The sequence below is a fragment of the Lygodium microphyllum genome, chromosome 19, assembly GCF_053477565.2.
Source record: "Lygodium microphyllum isolate KBCC chromosome 19, Lygodium_microphyllum_v1.1.10, whole genome shotgun sequence".
In the NCBI taxonomy this organism is placed as follows: domain Eukaryota; kingdom Viridiplantae; phylum Streptophyta; class Polypodiopsida; order Schizaeales; family Lygodiaceae; genus Lygodium; species Lygodium microphyllum.
In genome coordinates, this window is record NC_141153.1 from 29442389 (window position 1) to 29465473 (window position 23085).

General features: G+C 45.9%; 1 protein-coding gene across 2 annotated transcripts in view; it reads left to right on the plus strand.

Annotated features, from left to right (window-relative positions):
* The window catches only part of LOC148019695 (Nucleotide-diphospho-sugar transferases superfamily protein), an 80972-nt gene extending 61990 nt beyond the window's left edge, over positions 1 to 18982 (plus strand). Inside the window, exon 11 of one of the 2 annotated variants that reach the window (XM_087699832.1) lies at positions 18338 to 18982. In XM_087699832.1, the coding sequence (XP_087555958.1) occupies positions 18338 to 18539 (202 nt within the window). In that variant the 3' untranslated portion in view covers positions 18540 to 18982. The remainder of the gene's footprint in view (positions 1 to 18337) is intronic. The other variant, XM_087699833.1, reaches the window with a different exon arrangement.
* Positions 18983 to 23085: the final 4103 nt, after the last annotated feature.

Consider the following 23085-nt stretch of genomic DNA (forward strand, 5'->3'; position numbering starts at 1 on the left):
AGCGCTCAACAGAGAGACCTCTCGCGGCGGGTTCGGTCTACCTTCCCGGCGCGGTTAACAACCCCCTTGGTTAGGGTTAGGTAGACAGTCGGGGGTAACTGAGGCTGCCTCTCCCTTTAGGCCTTTAACCTGAAGCATTAGATATCTTTTCATCCTCTAATTCCTTGAGCAAACAAAGCAAACAGTGCTCTTTAAACTGTTACAAGCACAATCATTTCCAGTGGTCGTTATTTTGGCCAACTGCTAAGGAGTGAATCCTTCTCTCCGAATGCATCGAGTATTCGATCCGGGATCAATTGCAACTTGGCAAGATCCCCAAGGGATTGTTTGATAACCCGTATGTCCTTGGGTTAGGGCCGTACCCTATTAACCCAACTTAATCAATACCTTAAGTTTTATTAACATAAAATATGTTGCTCCAAATTATTGGTTGGTCCTTTGCTTCCAAGCAAATATCTAATCCCCTTATCTTGGTCACTCTTCCCAAGAAGGTACTATATCAGGACGACTACTCATCCTCTTGCAAGATAAACTTGCGCAAGAATCTGCCAATCTCATTCCGAGGAATTGGCCATTATCTTGTGATTAGACCACAAGATCATGCGACTCTGCAACTTGTTGCACAAGTGTCGCATCTAATCCGTGGGACTATTTTGCCCATCGAACGACGTCTTCTAATCACGGAATCATGATTAGATAAGAACAGGGTTAGGATGTCTTCATATCCAATCCGTTCCTGATTGCACTAGGCCGACATCGTCGGTCCTAGGATTCCACTCAATCCGAGTTTCGTTCTTTTAACGAGCGATCCTTTTGGTAGAAACCCTAGATTGTTTCCTGCAAGTATGTCCCATTGTCCCTGCATTCTGTGAATGTAGGAAAGTCTTTAGGGTATGAGAGTTTCAACTTGGTAATAAGTGTGACTAGGTTACGTCCTCAACGTGCTAAATCCTAGTTAGCACTTGGGATATGTTGCATCGATTTAACCATTCCTAAGCGAGTCCTTTGTGGTTTAGGTGTTTAGGGTAAAACAATGTACTTGTCTATTCCTAAAGATATTGTCTCGGTCAAAGAGGGGAAAACTAGTTGCATTACGATACTATTCTCGTAAGCATTTGATTCATTGGCTATGAATGATTAGATTTACAAACCCTAGCTTTTCTGGCTAAGCTCCAAGTGCATGTTAAGTTATGACACAATTCCCATTGATCTTACTAGGACATGCATTTACGCTTTATGCCACTAAGCTTTTAGGGTTTTATGTTAAAACGAACCATGTAGCCTTTTACTAACTTCATTTCTAAATGAAATATTCGTATGCGACCTTTCCTAGTTACAACGTAGTTGAATGAAATTTACGCCAATTGACTAGAGTTAACCTACTTCATGCAGCCCTAGAATCATTTCCATGCCTTGCAAATTCCTACGGTTGTTAGCAATCTCCTTTAATGAATCATTGCGAAGAAAGAGATGTCTAGCAATGCGACATGCGATTTTATCTTTCAATGCATAATCGAAGTGTACAACAATAAATTCGATTTTGAAATGATGGTCATTAGTTGATCTAAATTCGTTACTTTGCAATGCATAAAAAACAACTTGCTAAGAAGGCATAGACATCTTATGTCCTTCTTTCGTTCGTTTCTTTGAAAAATACAAATGACCGATTCTTCAATTGAGAGTTATTTCCTTTAAAATAGCCAAAGTGCATCCTAATTCCATAAATTATCCATGCACAATTGCAATATTTCGACGTAAACCAAAATTAGGAAGAAAACCTAGACTTGTGGGTTCGGTGAAATGTCCACATGAATGTTAGGAGATGATCCTCCTGTGATTGCGCCTTGTGCCTTTTTAGGGGCCATCGAGACTTCAACCTCCCTCTCACGGCGCAACTCGTAGCTCTCCTCCCTCTCTCATGTCTGTCAGTCTCTCGGCTCCTTTCTTCTCCTTCACCCCTTAGAGGGGTTTATATAGTTGAAGCGACGGGAAGAGCTCCCTCCCACGTGGTGCCCCGCATGCCTATCCTCCCCTCCACCTCTCTAGTTCCATTTCAGTCCATCACCTTCCCTCAACCACGCTTCGGCTGGGGGAAGGTTTTTTTTTTTGTTTTTTTTTTTTGCAAAAAATATAACATTATCCTCTTGACCTCCTCCCAAGAGGAGGTTCACACGTAGATATGCGGTTATCTTAGTCCTTGGTCTCGTTTGGCTAGTGGAGGGTCATGTTGTGTACAACATAAAGATCGCACCATTCGTAATTCAATGCTGGAATTGTCATTGCATGAGACTCACGCGGGCTAGTAATATTTTTCAACGGAAATATTACAGGTGGGAGTTGGACTTCTTTGTGTTCCTTCTCCATATGGATGGCATGCAAGTTGAAGGCCTCATGCTTCTTGCATGTCATGATATCGAGGTGTCAAGGCAAGGTGCAATGGGGAGAAGAGAGTTAAGACTCCTCACTCTGATCATGATGATGCTTGAAGAGGGAGGGGATGGGATGAATGGGAGAGAGTGAGAGCTTTAGAGGCTTGAAGAGGGATGGGTTGGGGAGATGATGCTTGAAGAGGGAGGGGATGGGAGGTTGATGCTTGGAGACAAGAGGGAGGGGGATGAGCCTTGAGGAGAGGGAGAGACTTAAGAGAGAGTGCAAATGAGCCCCAAGTCCAACACTCATCCCTTTTTGCCAAATGCTGCCCTGTAAAAATGCACCAAAATTGTTCCGGATAACTTGTTTTCATCTGTAGGATGGGTGGCCAAAACGTGCCTAAAATCACATACGGATTCATACGATTCCATATGAGCATGTAGGGCACAATCTGTATGGTATGGATCCATCCGTATGACGTACAGAGGCAACCATGCACTTTGCACCTTGGTATATGGTTTGCGGGGATGCCATCTTTCAACAATTTGCCTTTCAAATCCCCCTTGTTAGTACATTACTCTCTATCCTTTGGTTTTGTTGTGTGGGGAATCCCTCTATTGCACACTGTAGCACCCTCAGTTGCTTTTTTCTTTTTTGCAAATAAGGTGTGGCTAATTATATTACTTCAGAAAAAAACCGGAATACAAAGAAGTGCTCATGCTCAACAGACCAAGGTGAAGCCGGTGAAAGTCATAGATACATCATATATATAAGCCTCTCAAGGCGGTTTGAGGGGGGATAGGGTCAAGAAGCCATGGAGGGGGGGTGTATTGCCATCTGGGGCTGCCTGCCTGCATCACAAAAAGCAGGTCCTGGCCGCTCCAAGTGCGCATGAAATGACCTCGAAGCTCCTGACGAGCCTTGGAGTCGCCTTGCACCCGATCCCATCGGTCTCGAAGGGAGTGGATGATGGAGGTCCAGAGCTCCGCTAGGGTCACCTATACTGAAAGTCTCTCTCCGCTGAAAGCCACTTGACACCGCGCCTTCCAGATATGCCAACCTGTAAGACTCCCTATGATTTTCCATACCTCAGAGCGGTCTGCTGCGGGCTCCAGTACATGGCGGATGGGTAGAGCCTCTAAACCCACCACTGCGCATGACCCTGCCTCGATCATGAATATCGTGTCCTGCATCCCGGCCTCATATAGAAGGTGACGGCCCTGGCTGATCGCCTGCCAACGGAAAGCACCCCAAGAGATACATCTAAGGCTGGGTGCTATGCGGCGCAAGATGTGGCATACTCCTCTCTACACGAGCTATGCCGCCTTACAAGACCAAAGGCAGTGCTTTGGGGTTTTCATCGACTGTTGTGTGCAGGACTTACAAACTCCCTCCTTTTGCATCTAGGCAAGCCAGCTTCCCACTGCTAAGCTCCCATGTGCCGCCAGCCATAAAAAATACGATACCCTCCTCGGCCTCCAGCTGTCCCATAGGCAGCGCCAGAAGGTCCGTCGGAATGGCTCCGTGATGCTGTGCTCTGTCCAGTGCCTGCTACGTGAAGGCATTCAATCCATGTCCTCCTGCATCAATACGTGTCTGCCAATCCTGACGGTGTACTCCAAGAACCTCAGTGGCTTCTTGGCGACTGCAATGGCTGGCCAAAGCCACTCTTTCAGATCCCACTCCAGCTCCTCAAGTGGCCTTCCTTCCCAGATCCAGAGGCGCCACTCCCTGAGCTCGTGCCAAAAGACCAACGGGTCCAGCCGCCATGTCTTCCCTTGAAGGCCAACCACCCGGATCCTCTTCCATGAAAGGACAGTTAACCCCTCATCTTGCTGCCCTCTGTCAAGAGCCAGACGCCTCTCCTCCTGCACTGTGAAAAAGGTCCCAGGTGGAGCGCCACCCACTCTTCCTGCCACCTGTAGGGGGATGGCTGCTGGTGAAAACCTAGTGGCTCATACCTCCCGAGACTCTATCGGCTCTTGAATCGGGGGAGCAAGCCACTCCTGAGGTATTGCTGCGTCTATCTCCCTTCTCCTCAGCTCCACTCCTCGCTGGCAGCTTGATGCTTCCTTTAGCGCCTCCTCATCCGGCATCCTGTACACCTCCCGCCATGTCGTGATGGTAAGATCCGGGCTAGCCTCCCAACCAGCCCACTGGATGTGGGGACGCTCGCCAATCTATGCCCCTTCCCGATCCGTGACCTGGGGGTTCCAAATCACCAGCTGATGGTCAATCTCCTCCTGGCAGCCTGGGGGGCTCTGGATAAGGGCCTTACGGAGGCTTTGCCACACACAGAGCAAGCTGTGTAGGAAGGATGATCTGGGAGGGGGGGGGTGATCTGGGCTGACGTGAAGATCCATCTCAGGGACGGCCTTCACTCACCGCCAAGCCTCGGTCTATAGTCCTAAAGGCCCTCCTGTAACAGGACCTTCCAGATTTGCCCTCCTAGTGTGAGGCGGCGGACAATTAGCTTGCCCAGGAGGGCCATACTCTGATACTCTGGGTCTATGACCCCAAGCCCTCTCTCTGACCGATGTCGTATAATGGTCGCCCACGCCACCTTGGCTTTGGAATCCCTGGAGTCGTCTGACCTGAACAAAAGGAAATTCTGCACTAGGCGGTGAAGCTACATTATGCAAGAGGAGGAGAAGCACCATCACGAGGCGATGTACCAGGCTGTCGCTAGGACCTAACTAACTACTAGGGCTCGGCCCGCTAGTGAGAGGCGAGCCCTGCTCCAGTAGGTCAGCTTTCTCCGAATAGAATCGAGGACTGGAAGTGGGTGGGAGTGATGTGGAGTCCCACCTGGAACCCTAGGTACCGGACGGTCTGTCCTTTGCTCACCCATCTAAATCCTAGGTGGACGCTCCACTCCGTGCTAGAGTCCGGGTTTGTGAGGAAACCAACCGACTTTTGCTAGTTGATTTTCGCTCCCGTTGCAGAACAGAACACCTCAAGAGCCAACCTTACTCTTTCCAGCATCAACTCGTCGTCCTCTATGTAAAGTGCTATATCATCTGCATACTCTGAATCTAACAACTCGGTCTCCTCTCCTACTAGAAGTCGGAGGCCATGTAAACCGTTCACACGTGACCTGAGGAAGTGAGACATCGCCTCTACAAAGAGAAGGAACAGGTATGGGGATAGGGGGCAGCCCTGTCGGACCGATCTCTCCAGCCGAAACTCCTCACCTTGCCTCCCTCCTATGAGAACCCTGCTGGTGGCCGATCTATAAAGTGCGGAGACCCTGGAAATCCAAGCCTGGGGGAAACCCAACCTCACCATGGTGCCCTCTAGGAAATCCAGTCCACCTTGTCATAGGCTTTGTCAAAAACCAAGAGTAGTACGGCTAGTCTCTGCCCACTGTGCTAGGCCCACTCTGTCGCCTCAAAGAAGGTGAATACATTGTCCAGGATGCTCCTATCCTGGACAAAGCCTGTTTGTGTGTTATGGATGATGTCTGGAAGCAAGGGGCGTAGTTGCCTACCGATCATCTTTGCCAGTGCCTTATAGGCCATTGACAGTAAGGTGATCGGTTTCCACCGGGAAAGCTCCAACCGGTCTCCCCTTTTGGGGAGAAGATTGATAAGGCCTGCCGATAGACTCCCTGGCATTTGTCCTGAAGTGAAAATCTCTTGGAAGGCCAACAGTAGGGGGTCCTTCACCACTTTCCAAAAGGTAGTGAAGAAAGCCTTAGAGAGGCCATCCTCTCCCGGGCACTGCCCGTCCTGTGTATGGAAAGCCTCCTCTAGTTCCTTCTCTGTGAAGGGGCCTAGGAGGGAGCGTCCCATCTCATCTCTGACAAGGGATGGGATATTATCCCAGACCTGCTGTCTACATCGCTGTTCTCTAGCTGAGGCTGTCTCCTGCTGGAAGAGGCGACTATAGTAGTCGGTGGCAATGTCCATCACCTCGTCTGGGCAAGAACGGATCCTCCCATACTGATCTCGGAGGCTGCATATCTGCTCTCTTGAGGTGCGAGGCTGGTGCACCTGAAAAAACTCCCTACACATCGTGTCCCCCTTCCGCGCCCAGAAAGCTGCTGAGGTGCGGAAAGAGAACATCAGAGCGCCTGTCCTCTAGGCTAGCAATGGCTGCTCGTGCACGCACCTCCTGTGCGTGGAGAGTGGGATCCCCTGGTGCCACATGTAATAATCTTTGCGTGGTTGCAAGGTCCCGTCGGAGTGCTCTCTTCTCCTCCCAGCTCTGCTGCTTGGCTTGTATGGCTACCTCTTGGTAGATTCTGCTCGACCCAGCTAAGGCCTCTGCAACCTCCTCTGCGATCTGGCCCCTCCTGCCCCACTCTCTCGTCCAAATCTGATCTATTTGTCTCGTCACCTCCTCCCTCCTGTAGATCGAGTCAGGGATCCGACAAGATCGTGAATCTAGGGCAGATGCTGGGGAATCTAGTGTCAGGAGAACCGGGCAATGATCGAACAATGTGGTGCCTGCCAATTGCCCAATCTGGCCTCCTCGAGAGCCTCCCTACTCTTCCACATAAAACCTGTCTAACCGCTCCAGCAGGGCTCCACCTAGCCGTCTGTATCCCCAAGAGAAGTCCATCGACCTCTCTCTCCTGTGGAAGGCAGGGTCTCTCCAAGCATCACGTGCTCCTACTGCTAGTAGAAACACCTCCCATGCCTCCTGCTCCTCCCCGGCCATGCCGTGGTAGTTTCTCCCTCTTCCCTGCTGGTCCTTCAAAGCCTCCAGGCTGAATTCTCCTCCAACAATCCAGGAGTCCAGCTCTGGGAGTCCTTCCGCGATCTCCACCCAGAACCTGCTGCGTGTCCTAACCTTCGTAGGGGCATAGATATTAAGGATTCCAAGGCATGAGTCCCCAATATCCAATCTGATCCATAGCACCCTCCCTGCCACTATTGTCCCGTGGTCCCGAACACAAGCGGTAAGACTTGGACCAATAGAGGTGCATACGCCTCCACTCCTACCGTGGGCACCTATGGCGTGCTCTCGGTAAGTGTGCGAGCTGCCTGGGAATACCTTCCCTACCCGCTGGGCTTGGGTGAGGGTGAGCTTGTGCTCCTGTAGCAGTAAGATGTCGATCCGTTCGGCCAGGGTAGGCTGCAGCTCCTATCGAACAATCAATTTCTTGGAACCACGTGCCCCACTGTAGTGGAGGCTATTCATATTCCAGGATGCAAGGTGTAAGCTCATAGGGAAACCTGTGACCGCTCGAACATGCATTTGTTCGGTGTGGAGGCTGCTGATGACGAGGAGGAGCTATGAGGCATGCAGGTGCGCTTTGCCGCCGGTCTGGATGGCGAGCTCTATTCCCCCATGGTGGCCCTCGGCCGGACCATAGGGGTGATAGAAGTTCGAGGTGGTACTATCAATGCATGTATGAGCCATGCGGAGAATCGAGACTCTGTGCATTGGTAGAAACGGGCCGCTTGTGCCAGGGGCCACTCGATCACATCCCTTGGAGCCCTCCACTGTGGAGAGGCTTGAAAGATAATGCTTAGGTGAGGGACCTCGGCACCAGCCCACCAGTTAATGTCCATCATGCAACTAGGCCACTGCTGTGCAAACAATGCTAGTCCTTCTCCCATCCACTGGGAGGTGTGGTCCGCCACCTAACTCTTCAACTCTTCCTCTATCTGTGTCGTTGTCCACTCCCCTGAGTGAGAGGGCTGAAGAAAAAGCGTAGTTTGGTCCATCCGGTGGTGCTAGAAGACGGACCTTGCCCCTCCTTGACTTACGAACCGCGAAGATCCCCACCTCTAGAGGTAGTGGGAACTCTCCGTGCTTTGCAACTCTCAAGTAGGACCATGGGCCATTGCAGAAGAACTCTTGTGGCAACAGGTGTGCTTGTCTCGGGAAAGTGTGACGGGCGGCAGGGGTGGATGAGCTGGTGGCTGTATAGAAGGGGGAGGACTACTGGTGCGAAGAGGATGATCGAGGGATGGTGGGATGGACGGAAGTACATGGCGGGTGTGGGGGGGTTGGTGGTCCTGGAAGTGGGGGGCTGTGGGCCAGGGTTAGCTGGGGAGGGGGGGGCACGGAATGTGGAGGGCGGTGGGTGTGGGGGCTGTGGGGACTTACGAGAGGTAGTCTGTGGCGCGGGTGGTGGATGTGGGGGGCTATGGTCCTGCCGGGTGGGGCAGGTAGGGGGGGCTATGGAGTGCTCTGCTGAGGGGGCGTCACATGCCCTCCTACTCCCTGCTGAGGCTGGGTCTGAGACGCTAGCTGCGCCTCCCTGCCGTCTTCCTCTTTGTCGTCTCTGGACCCGTGTAAAGCCATCAGTGTCCACCTGCGGGTCTGTCAGCGGAGCCACCTTGGCTCCGAAATGCGTGCAACCTGCTGCATGATGCCCAACGTCGTGGCAGCGAAGACGCTACCCTGGCTGCCTTGTCACAATGACCTGCTGTCTAAAGGAGTGCCCGCCTGCCTCAAGCTCTAGGAACTGTGGGATATTCTTGACCTCTTTCACTGCCACCTGTACTTTTGGGACTCCTGTCGCTGTCACTGCATCCGCGAGAGGACGTGGGAAGGATAGTGCCGAAGAGCCGACCAAAGTCTTCTACCAATTGGCGATACTCTATTGCCAGGCCGGGGAAAGGAAGGGTGACTGGGTGTCGGAGAAACCTGTTGTGGAGCGCAAACACCTCCACAGTAAAGCCACTGTACCAGGGGACCATGTATATGACCCCCTTCATGGACGCATACGGTGAACTAGCAAGTAACTCGCGAGGTGCGTCTGTTGAATTGAGCCGGACCATGAAAATCCCTTGGCCTAGTAGGACTGCCTCCACGATCTATGCTGTGCCGATGCGCAGCGTGGAGTGAAGCCAGTCCCGAAGCTGGGCCTTGGCTGGAAAACGTCCTACTACTTGACTATAAATTACTGTTTCCTTTAGCTCCAGTTCCTTAGCTCGGGACGGCTAAGAGCTGCTTCTCAGAGAGGACGACGCGCAAGGTGTTTGACTGGGGGGCACTCGCTGAGTGCGTCGGCGTCTGACCAGAGGTTTCCGTTGCGCGTCCTTTCTACGAGAACAACCAATCACGTCGCGGTGCTACCTGGTGGGGGGGGGGGGGGAGTTGCTGCAGATAGAGGGAACAACTGGAGGGTGGGGGGATCAATCGCAAGGGGGGGAGGGGGAAAACTGTTGCTGGTTTCTGTGGAAAGGAGGCTTGGCGGGGGGCTGCGAACTGTCAGGGCGTGGGAAAATGGCCAAGCAGGGGGGGAAACGGCCAAGCCGCGGGGGGGGGGGGGGGGGTGTGGGTGGTGTGTCCCTAGACAACAGGCGGGGGGGGGGGGGGGGGGGGGGGATGCACGATAGCCACGGGCAGATAGGTTGGGCATGAGCAGTCGGGGCCCGGGGGGGGGGGCGAAGAGTCAGACGGCAGGCGCAATCAATCGGGGCCGGGGCGATCAATCGGACGGGCGCGAGTAGTTGGGGCAGGCGATCAGTCGAACGGGCGCGAGCAGTCAGACGGGTGTGAGTAGTCGGGGCGGGGGGCAGCAGCGCGACGTGACGAGCGTGAGCTCCCACTAGCAGAACCAAACCTTGGTTGCACAATATGTCCTCAGTTGCTTAAATGTACGGATCCCCATCTAGTGTTGATGAGTCACCTTCTTTGAAGGAATCATGGAGTGGAAAGGAATCATCTACACCTTTAGACCCAATTTCACCTTCGCCGATTGACCCTATACACAAACCACATTCCAATGCTGATGGTCAGTTTTCTTCTTTGAAGGACAAAGGGAGCGATACACTCACACCCTACAAAGATTCTCTTAGCACTTCTTGCCTAAAAAGAAAATGTTTTGTACATTTTGCCAAAAATTGGGTCATGTAGTTGACAATTGTGGCTCAAGGGCCAAGGTTCTTAGATCCACACCCAAAATTATCCCATTCCCAACTAACAGTCTTTTACCCACACCAAAGCTAATTCCAAAACCCATTCCTAAACCAACCTTACCCCCTTTCGACAGTGGTAGTGCCACTCCAAGGAGATTGAGAGAGGGTCTTTCCCATAGAGGTAGTGCAATTTCTCCACCCCTTGATATCCCCGTTCATTAGTGGTTGGCTACCGATGCAATGGAACTTGGATCTCCCCCTTAGTGCCTTGTGGTATTTGTGACTGGTTTGAAACTTACCTTCCCCTAGGCTAGTGTCTTAGGAATCCTAGGTTATACTTAGACACCTTAGGCGCCTTAGGCTAGTTAGGCTACATTTTCTTCAGGCTTAGCCATATTTTTTCTAGTCTTCCGTTGCATTCTACACTCACTTAAGCTTTCTCTAGCAAAATATCCAAAGCATTTCAATATGAAACATCCAGTATGCAAGTTTCCTTTTTGATTCTTTCATACTGGGTTTTGTATTTCAGTTAGGATTAACATTGCAGGTATGTTACCTGCTATACGTGGATTGAAGTTTAGGTTTTTTGGTTTGTGCCTTGGTAAGTATTAACTCCATCAGCATGAAGATGGAGATATTGTCATCTCTCTAGAGGTCAGGCACCCTTTTTCCTTATCTTGGCATCCATCTTTCTTTCCTTCTAGTTGAGGTGTTTTTGTCATTTAATCATCATCTTTTACACTTCTAGTTTACTTTTTGGTTGTCTTCTCATCTTAACTAATATAGGAGCCATCCCCTGAGCTTGAGTTTCAAGCGTGCCTATGACACTTGGTCAGTACTAGAGCTATCTCTTGCAATCAAGTATGGGCATATCTCGGCTGCCTTGGTGGCAAACTTGTCTCCACTCTTCTAGTTGGGGAGTGTAAGGTCTTGCTTCTCCATCATGGTTCTTGGCACCACACAAAGGCTAACATCATGCTGCTCTTTCTCCTTTGGCATTGACATCCAAAGTTGAGAGGGGGTTCCTACTCTTTCTTGGCATTCCATAGGCTTCAACATTTATCCTCAAATTGGTCTCCTTCCGTGTTGTACCTTCCCTTTGTATTGCAAGATCATCATCTTTGTAAAAGGACACTGGGCAAGTAAATAATTTCCCATGAGAAACATTGTCCAAGTGGCACCATGTTGCATGTACATTTTTATTGTGTGGCATTACTCTATGCATCTCATTGTGCAGAGCATCCCTAAATGGATCTTGAGGTGTTTCCATTGGTAGTTTTTCTACCACCTTACCACCACACCTTTTATACTTCTTCACCTTTTTCTTCATTATTGACATTCACAGATGGTTGGGATTGCTGGTCTGTTTTGTGATGTGGTGGATCTAACCATTCCTTTTCATTCTTCCCCCAAGGCATAGTTACTTGATAAGCCGCAAAGCATATCTTCTCCAAAAAAAAAAAAAGTTTCAATGTGGTTTCATATACCTTTGCAGGTCCTAATAGGCCATTGGGTAGCCCATTCACAGCCTTTGTCCGATATCTTGGCCTCTTTGGGGTGATCACTTATGCTTCCTTGGTAAGATAACTATTGTCTCTGTAGTCTTGGTAGGCCACTGGGTAGCCAATGTGTACCCTTTGTTTGATGCCCTGGCTCTTTGGAGTGGGATGCCTTGCTTGAGTTTTTTTTTCCAATCTCTTCTCGGTTCTAATCTTGGGCGTGAGAGGAGGTGTCTAGCTAAAACTGCATTACAAACTCATTAGCTCTTTAATATAGTATCAAAATATGTAAATTACCAAAAGTTTCATTAAATGATGGGTGGTCCTAGAGAGTTTTTGTGTCCTAGAAGCAAAACCTTGATTTGGGACTATATCTATAAATAGATAGGCTATCCACCATTAATCCATCCTCATCTTGCAGGTTTCAACTACATCAGTTGTCATGAGGACGTGAAATTTGTAAATCAAATGTTCAAATGTGACTTGCACATGTGAGGTGTAAGTTAGTTATTTTAGATGTGGAACCTAGTGTTCCGATATATCAATTAGTGCGAGAGGCAAAAGTTATAATAAGTTATGCCTAACAAATACTAGGTGGTATTCAGTGTTAGATTTTGGCCTAGTCCAATTTATTTGCCACTAATGTCAATGGTGGTAACATTAGAGACTAGGCATTAATTAATTAATTAATGCTAGTCTAACGGCTAATAACTTCTCAAGGATACTTGAAAGACAAATTGGTTGGTGGAATTATAAATTTTTGGATACTAAAATAATTATTACATTAATTTTCACAATATTAATTCTGAAAATTAATTTAATAAGCTGGATAATGTTAGAAAATGGGATTAGAAAACTGCCACTTGGCAAAACTTACCTATGTAAGTGGGAAAAACGTTCTTGAGTTCTAGTGGAAGTGTATTCCAAACATTGTGAGAGATGAGATTGTTAAAGAGCTCGAAGATGTGTTGATGTGATTTGCAACCACCAGGGACTAGTCCTACAGTAGCCAACATTTATTTGGAGCTCTCTAGGTTTAGTTGGCAACAGTCCAAGGTCCTTTTGGTGTAGGTGACAGTATACATGGGGGGGCAATAGCCTTTCTAGTGGTCCTTAGCTGTAGGTGACAACTTCCATGGCTATTTGAGCAGGGAGCACCAATTTTTTAGCATTTCTCATGATGAAACTCCGAATTTCTCTCTACAACATTCTCTCTCATCCTACATCCATCTCTCGAGTTCTCTCAGCAAAATCCAACCATTTGAGTTATCAAAGGTGGAGAGTAGAAATTAGGGTTTGATAACTACCTTGGGATGTGTTCTCAAAATTGAGGGTCTAGGACTTGAATTCTAACAGCTGAAAATAAAGAATTTCAGGGAGATTCAAGAAGCTACCTAGTCCAAATCCGAGTTAAGGCTTAATTTATCTTTCAAAGAGTAGGGTGAAGGCCAATCCCCAAGTAAACTAAGGGGCAAATTGGTTTGAAGTCTTGCTAGTCACTTTTGACAATAAGAGATACTTGGATTAGTGGAGGAGATCAGAGAATCTTAGTTATACTCCATCTATTTGCAGTAAAAGCTAAAGAAATACTGCAAAGGGCACCAATTTTGGGGTCAACAGGCTATTCATTGTCCAAGATTTAAGTGGTAAAGTGTGCATTTCTGTTTATGTGAATTGTTTACTTACTGCAATTAGTATTAAATCGGGTTATTTACCACCCTTTCAAAGAAGGAAGGCTGGTTTCATTAGCCCTCTTCCGCATTGGATCTCTCACTTATTTTGGATGTGGCTTCTAAATTGGAGCATATAACTATGGTTGAACATATGTTGACATAGTATTGGGCTTTTTGAACATGAAAGAAAGCTTTGATACCAATAAAATTTGGGGTTTTAGGTTTAGTGCATTTTACTCAATAAGAGAGTGAAAACATACAAAAGTGGTACAAGAAATGTACATCTTAAGTAGTTAATTGAAAGTGCTTTTAGTTGGGAGGTAGGGATTTTTAAAATCCAGGAATGTGGGAGGTTAGGGTTTTAAATAAAGTGTAGCAAGAATTGGTCAATTTCACATGTCAATATTTGACTCAAGTAAGATTGTGTGTTTTGGGATCTTTTGTATAGAGTCTCTCTCTCTTTTCGTGAAGATAATTGAATTAAGTAGTAAATATTTACATCAGACCATCAGGTTAGCATAGAACTAGCAGACATAAACTCTCTCTCTCTCTCTCTCTCTCTCTCGATATTTATATGAGGCCTATAGGCTATCAGAACAACTTGAACAACCTATTACATGAGTAGCACTAATAAATCATACAAAAAGAACAACTGGAGTAGAGCGAACAATAGCCAGCCAGGGAGCAGCAATATCCGGAAGAACCAGGTCAGCTGACATCATAGAAGAGATTTGCCATAGCACTAATCCACACACACGGGCCACATGCCCATGGATGCCCGATGTTGAATAAAAAATAAAGGCATTTTGAGTACACCATATATGCCACAGGGCTGTCCATCTAAGGAAATGGAAAAGGTAGGAACAATCTGAATGCAAAGAAGACATAGAGGACATATTTCCCATAATCCACAAATGAGCTGGTATGCGGTGTTGAGTCATTGAGGACCACACTTGGGAAATGAAACTCCAGATATGCCGTGCAACAGGGCAAGAGACAAAGAGGTGAAGCAGTGTCTCATCACATGTAGTGCAGAAAACACGACTTGTAGAGATCTTTTGGGCACAGAGTACCTCTCCTGTTGGAAGACCCCCAATGAGCAGCCTCCACATGAACACTTTACCTTGATACGGAACCTTAGACTTCCAAAGTTGGATAAATCTTTCCCACCACTTCTTTTTGCTATCCCGAAGATGCCATAATTTATTAACTTTCCCAGTGACCCATCTCTTGGCTTCTACCATCTTATGATATACCCGATTAGCTGACCTTTTCTCAAAATCATTAGGAAGCACAAACATCCAGTCACGCTATGGATACAATGGCTGTAATGTAGGCAAAGGAGAGAACCTTTGAAGATTGTCATGTATGGACAACGAAATGTCACTACATCCATGAGGCACCCTAAAGTACTGATGAATACGCCTGAAAGAATAAAGATGGGGCTGCCCAGGAATTACACCGTCAAGGGCTATCTTCAACCCCAACCGAGCCATCCGATTAAACTTGAGAGACTATCTCTCTCTCTCTCTCTCTCATGGAGCTAGTTGGGAACAGACTTTGAACAATTGAAAGTGTGCATGCAGCAAAAGAGAGGAACACAAAGAGTGGAAAGAGACATGAATCTACCATGCACGATTAACAAATCAATATATGTACAACTAAGTAAGTGAACGTGTACAAGTGAGGAAACCTATAAATAGGCATAAAGTGAATGATCTAGGCAACTTGGTAGGGCAAAATATGGCCCATCTGGGAAAAAGTTAAAACTGTGAAAATTGTGTTCCACCCTAGACATGGGTGACTTGCCCCTCTCAGTGACATATTGAGGATTCCAATAGTCTTGACATGGTCTCGATATTGTGGATGAGGGCTGAACTGGAAAAAGAGGGATAAGTACATCGATCCCTCAATGAGAAAATAACTTGTTTGGTACAAAATAGAATTGGAGCATGGAAGGCAGGAGTATGCACACCACACTCAACAGATGGGTTGGTGTGTCCTGATGCTGACCTGATAGTGAAGAAACTTGCTGTTGATCCTGTAACTTGCTCTTGAACTCTGGACCTATCAAAACCTCAAGTAGGTAATAAATCTTGATCATGGGAAGGTCCTTGAACAGTTGGTGAATCCTCTGGAAAGATGGAGTACTATGAGCCCTCAAAATGGCTGGAAAATCAGCTGCCTCAGAACACCGTGACCTTCAAAAAATGGGACAAAATATGTCATCTCTAGAAATGGAATAGCCCTTAGTGGGCCCTATCATGGACTTGGGAATAGGCATCCCCTCTGTTGTGTCCTCTGTTCAACAAAATGAGACAATCTTGCAATGTCATAAGAAGAATCCTGTGGAAAGGAAATACCATTTGAGAGTATAATTTCCCCTCTAAAAACAAAATACTTGTAATGGATGAATCATCCAAACAATCATCAAACACTGGATAAGTAGCCTAGTCAAAATGACTTAGAAGCTTTGCAGTAACATCCTCTAAGACATAAGCTGCTATCATTTGACTAATAAGAGGAACTGCAACAAATGAAGCTCGCTCAAGATCGCCAGTCTCAAACAAAGTAGCACCATTGGACACTAAAGTCCACCATGGAAGGGTTTTGCCAAATGTGGAGGGAGGATCAACAGAAACCAGTGGAACATGTGAAATAGAATCAAACTTAGGATGTTCAGTGACCATATATAAATCCTAACAAAAGCTAAAAAGGAATCCATAGTAGGATCCACATTTTCAATTGCATGTGCACTTGCAGTTGATGCTGCCAGAGGAAATAACATTGTCAATAATCATATGATGGCCAGGTCTTGAATAAACAGACTCAAAGTCATAGAGTTGCAAAAATATGAATGGATAGACAAATCAATTCCTTAATATTGCATGTTTTGCAGGCAGTGCAATCTTCCATCTGTGAAAGGGAGGAGTGTGTCTGCTTCAAGGAAAACATTATGAGCTCAATGTGTAGAGCCGGCATGATTATCATGGCTCAATTTGTAGATCCTCCAAAACAACCACAATCTTGGCTGCAGTGACCATAAATGAGATAATCCTGCAACATCCTTCAAAAAACTTTCTGGAAAGGAAATGCCATCTGGACATATAATCTCCCCGTTGAAAACAAAATACTTCGAATAGATGAATACTCCAAGCAATCATCAACCCTTGGATAAGCAATCTCATCAGCATGGCTAAGAAACCGCAATAACATTTTTTGAGTAATGAAAATCAGCTGCTATCATCTGACTAACAAAAGGAATTGCAGAAAATGAAGAAAACTCAAGGTCACCAGCCCCAAATAGAAGAGTGTCATGGGTGATCAAAGCCCACCATGTAGGGTTTTGAACAAAACCTGAAAAGGACTCGTGTCCACTTGCATGTGATGCCCCCAAAGAAATAATGTCATCATCACTAATCATGTGATTGATGGGCTTGAGTAAATGCTCTCAAGTCATAGAGTTGCAGACACATGAATAGACAAACATATCATGTGATTGATGGGCCCTGAGCAAATGCACTCAACATAGAGTTGCAAACGCATGAATACATTAACATATCAACTGCTCTGAAGTGTGTGTTTTGTGTGAACTTCTCTGATTATGAAAGAAAGCAGACATCCATGCTTCAAGAAAAACACAATGGGATCAATTTATAGAACCTTGAAAACTGGGACAAAAATATGGCTACAATGGCCATAAATTGGTTGATGCACTTCTAGTTCTCGCAACCTATGTAGGTACCTTGTTACAAATGAAGTCTCATTGGCATGAGCTGGACATTTTACATTTTTTACTTTGGGTTGGTGGCGTAGGGGCACCAGAACCCCCCGGGGGGGGGGGGGGGGGGGAGGAGATGGCAAACTGGGCTAACTGGATGTCGAAGAAACCAATTTATTGCCTTCAAAACTTTATTAGTCACAAAAATCACATGGGTCTCATAAGTCACATAATTCACCTTGGTCACTGTCTTCACCCGGCTTTTTTGCCAGCAGAGATCTCCTATGGGCTGCTGCATGCTTGTATAGTGCTCTGTGCCCTGCTGTCCTCATGCTCCTTTCCAAGCAGCTCTGCTGCTCGTGCTCTGATGTGATGAAAGAAAGTTCTGAAACAAGGAAAGGTGTGTGCGAAAAAGAAGTGGAGAGGAACACAGAGAGTGGAGAGGAACATAAATCTGCCATGGAGAATGAATGAATAATGATCAATTTATGTAGTGGCCTTCCCTGACATGGAGCTGAGCACATAATCTCAACAGGACATTGTGAACCTGTTGCAAGTTTGTTTTCTACAGACATTGATGTGTAATTACATGATATTGTGCACTGATTGTTCATGCTTATTTGCACCTTTGCACATGTGGAGCGTATGATTGGTTAACCAAATGCTAGCAAATGTCTGAAAACTTGTCATATGTGACCCAATCTGAGAGAACTGTTGTGATAGCTTTTCTGTGTTTATTTATTTGACTACTTTTTTGTCTGGAAAGAGATATTAGCAGACTTCAACTTGGCAAGAAGTCGCCACTTATAGTAGACTGCTGTTACAAGTCTCCTGAAGTCAATCGATTAAGTGTGACCTGAATTTATTGTATGTTGTGTTATAATTGTCTATTAAGCTGAAATTTTAAAGACAATAACATGGAAACTAGAGTGAAGGAAAGTAATAGTGATTCTAGTCGGAGTAACAATTAACAGTCTATTACCAATGTTGTGCTACACACCTTTTACTGGCTTGCTTTTGTTTGTATACCAAGAAGTGAGTTCTATCTTAGTCCTTGGTTTGCGATTTGAATTAGGTCCTTGTTTGACAAGAAGGTGATCTGTTTTACCATTTTCAATCTCCTGTTTTAAAGATCCCTTGCTTAACTGATTGTGTTTTATACTTTTATAGGCAAGCATCTACATATGTTTTGCTTAAGTGCATATCTCTGCTAGAACTTATTCTTCTCGGCTTTCCATTTGATAAAAACAGGTGGTGTTTTGATGTTGAGCTGGTTTATCTTTGCAAGCATCTTCATATTCCCATCAAGGAAGTGTCTGTCACTTGGGCAGAAATTCCTGGATCCAAGGTGAAGTTCACAAGTATTATTCACATGCTTCTAGAGCTTATTTTGATCCGCCTTGGATATGGGCTGGGAATCTGGAAAATTCAGAGAGACTTCATAACTGATTGATGAGAGGCTCCAGCAGACCATCTTAATCAACCGTTTTACACAGAAAATGGGCGGCTGCAAGACGCCACTGGCTGTATAAACCATGTCTGCCCTGTTAGAGGTTCAGATCATTCTTTGCATCGAGTGCAATGACCCATATGCAGTTTCATATTCACACAGGAGCAGAAAACAAATGTTCAATATTGCTGATGGGAAGTATGGTGTTAGAAGTGTACTACAGTTGGAGCATTGATGCCATAAGCCATCAGTTAGACTGGTTGATTTATAAGGGGGGAGATTCATGAGTGCTACATCTGGGCTGAGCAAATGCACTCCACAGTGCTGCAAAGAACATGTGGTCGGGTGCTCCTTGGTTTTCTGTATATCTCAATTTATAAGCCTGGAACAGGCAGAGTTAACAAAATCTTCAGTCAATGTTAGCATTTTTATATTTTCTTTTTGAATCTGTAAGTACCTGAATAACTGACTTAGGATTGGACCAGGAGGGATTAAATGTTGAAGGATCCTAGAAGGCTAAACATGAATATATTATTTCATCTTTGGAAGGGAACAGCACGTAAGGAAAGGTGCTATGTTACAAATTTGAAAACAGGTTAAACCTCCAAAAAAAGTTCTACCCTCTTTGAACATTTTGGGAGAGCATTTTTATAAAACTAGTGCACATGACCAGAGGATCAGAAAGTTTTGGAAATGGACCTGACTAGGAATGGTGGGTCTGTTTAATTAGTGTGAAAATTGATTCTTTTCCCACAGAAGGGCTTTTGAGGAAAAATACTAAATCACTTAAAAAACCAAAAAAGAGCATATTATAAAGAGCTCTTTCGTTTGTCTAATCACTTTGGCCAGAATAGTTTATTCCTGTAAATGCAAGCATTGGATCATCTGCGGCTTGTAATGTATTCTTTTGTTCTTGTCCAAACTATTGTAAAGGTAACTTGTACTTCTGCAATGTGATAAAGCGCAATGGGCATCTAGTCCGACCCCAAATTACAGAGATTCATCCTATCATAAAATGCCTGCTGGATGAACGTGCAAGCCCCATATGCACCTGGACCTTTTCCCGCATGTGGATGATTGTTGCTGGAAGGAAGATTGAGAGAGGGAAGCAAGTTAAGTGGATGCTAGAAAATTTGACAAAAACAGATTTCAAAATGATCTCACACAAATTTACCCAGTAGAGAGAGCAAACCCCTCTCACAAATTTGCCTTTGCTTAATGGAAGGATCATGGGGTTTGCTCGTAAAGACACGAATATTCATGTGTTGAAGCAAGCTGTACGCACACTGTAGAGTAAATTTTCTTCAATTGATTGTTGGACTACCGTTTGAGCAACAAAAAGGAGCATCAGTGTGCACATCCTATAAAACTGATTTCCGCTTTACGCATGGTTCCATGAACACCTGCAAGGATGCTTGGCCTAGCACCCGTAGACATGTATTTGGGCTTTATGTAATCTTTACTCTGTAGCTTCTGTCGAGGTTCATACAGCATTTCAAAACGTCCCATGGATAAAGCAAATGTAGGCGTCATCTGGAATGTACAAAAAATAAGGTGACATGTGTCATTCATAGAGAGAACTGAAGTCATGTGATGATCTTGTCAGGTTCGAAACTAAAATAGAATGCTCGCCTAGTCATATAGCTACGTGAAATGTGCAGTCAGTAAAGGCGTCAATTGAAATTGCCTTTTAGTAACCCCTTGATGTACACATTGAAAAACATGATACATGCGGCAGCTCTCACACGCACTCCAGTGAGGGTTACAAAGTTAACCCCATTGAGGAAAGGGTTCCGCAGGGTCAGCTTTAGCACACCAGAGTAATCTATAGCGGCGCTTGCCCATAGCCCATTAGACGTTCGAACTGTAGTTGCCTTCTTTGATAGATTGATTGAGGACAAGCATTAGTCCACACTTAGAGATGGCACTGCTATCATGGAATACCTCCTTGGCCTCGATGAGTATTTCTTGCCTCATATAGCCCAAATTGGCAGAGCTTTAGGGCATATCATTCAGAAAGGGCCTTAGTAGATGTGGTCGCAATGGGATGATCTTAGCACCCATCAATTAGAGTCATGGTCCCTACTTCAGCATAGGGCTCTCTTTCTTGAGTCATCAAGATTACATCAGTTGTACGAAGGGTGTATGATTCAGATGATACATTACGTTGGTCTCCCATGACAGTGCTTCACTTCTAGGATGGTAGGCCACCTTGCAGCAAATTGCCCTAGGATGGAGTAGAGGAGACAAAGTACTATGCCTCGTTCATACTCCTTTTAGGATGAAGGGGAAGGGCCCTCGCCTCCCAAGAGTGAAAGGGAGCAGTAGAGGAGATGAGCCGCTAGAGAAAGGAGCCAGGGACATAAACAGGAGGGACATGGGCAAGAGCAAAAAGCCAAGAGACGAAGGGTAGTTAGGGATCACGTGCTTCCTACACACAGGAATCTGATTGTGCCACCAGAGGCAATGGAGATGATTGTACCTGAGGTTCCTTCTCCCAAGCCACAAGTGAGAGAGGTTTAGCCCCCTACAGTAGTACCAACATCTAGAGTGGTAGTGACTTCCCCATGTGGGATGGAGCAACTAGCTCATACCCCCCCAGCCTTGTAAGGTATTGATGGATGTACTTAGAATACTAGAAATGGATCTTGTAGTTGAGGTCTCCATTGAGCAATTTGTTTCTCAGGTCCTTGATACTCATCAGTAGGAGGGAGAGATTATCATGGAGACAAAGGTCAATCCAATTACTCATCAGAGGGAGGGAGGGAGGACGAGTTTTGGCACATATTCAGATGATTATTTTGACTCCATTGAGTTCCCATCTCTTCGTGAGGCTACAAAAATTGGAGTGATGAGACATGATATACACTAGGCAATAGAAGAGATAGGCACGGTCCATGCAGCCACATCGATTTGAGAGGCTTAGATGATCCATGAGAACCCTCTCATGGAACATTCAATGCTTTGGTGGAAGAGTTTTCTGCCAAGGACGGAGCCTCAGGAGACATGATCTCCATAAAGCACTGAATGGAGGATTAGTTTGGATTTTCATATGCTGCAGGAGCATCACCTCTCGAAAGAGAGGATTTCCTAGTGTTGCCTAGACAAAGTTTCATGTACTTGGCACTTGATGTAGGAGCCTTAGATATATAGGCAGGAGTGTGCCTTTATGTTGGTGAGTATTGGCTTCATGTAGTACATGATTGGGGCATCCTTATAGCAAGAGAGCACTCTTGGTATCTGTGAGAGTGGAGGAGGCGTTAATAGGCTTGCTGGTCATATACACCCCTAACAGCTAGAGGGAGAGAAGACTTTTTTGGACTATGCTTGCTCAGTCTCTACCTAATGTTGACCACTAGATTGTAGGTCGGGATTTTAATGTGGTTGAGGCCTTAGAGGATAGAAGGCGCATATGCATAGACACTACCAGAGGAGGAGACTAGGTAGCTTGGGAGGATTTTATCTTCCACATTAGATAACATGACTCTTGGTTCATGGCAGAGTTTGGCAGATTTAGTGGTTCTTTGCAATTCTCTAGAAGAGAGAGGACAATTGGTGCCAATATCTTCTCCTAGTTGGACAGATTTTATATAGACGACTGGGCTTGTGACAAGGGGGGGTTTAGTTGGTATTATTCTAGGAACCATTTTATCAAATCACGCATTGGTACAGTTGGTCCTTATAGAGGGAGCCATAGGAACAATTACTAGCATTAGAATTCCTTTACATTTGTATTAGGACAACGAATTGAGGGAGGATATTATTGGGATTTGGAGGGCCAAGTCATCTTCAGTATGTAGGGCAGCTACTACTGAGACTTGGATGAGAGTTTGCAAGAGGCGAGCTTATTTCTTAAGAAGAAGGCTAGGAGGAAGAGGGAAGGTCTCTTAGAGAAAGAGAGGGCTGTTAAAGCCTCATTGGTAGCACTTCAAAGGGAGAGGGAAAGACGCTCTAGATGTAGGTGGGTGGCAGAGAGGATGTATGCATCCAAAGTGGAAATAGATGTTATGAAGGAGGCTAGATCATAGTATAAGTACCATGCGAGGGCCTCTTTCTGGACACAAGCAGGAGATACGATGAACAAAGAATTCTTTTGCACCATAGATCCCAAACACTTTAGATAGGATGTTAGGCGACTTAGAAGAGTTAATGGTTTCCTTTCCCAAGGGCCATAAGATGTTGGTCAGGTGGCAATGGATTATTGCACTCCTTTGTTGGGCACGATGATGAGGCGTCTAGGATTGGAAAGGGATAGTGAGATTGTGTGGCAAAGTACCGGAAGAGTGGTCATAGAGAGCACAAGGATACATTTGATGGCCCATTCTCAGAGGAGGAGATTGTTGAGGCCTTGCTAGCATTACCATCAGGGAAGTGTCTAGGGGATGATGGATTGGATAGGGTTGTCTTCTTGAGCTATTGGGACGTGATCAACACAAGTGTTTTAGCAACATTTCAAGAGATCATGGCATTTGGAGATATGTTGGAAAGGATGTCAGAGGGATTGATTCACCTCATCTCAAAGGGCAGCAGAGATAGATGGAGATTACCT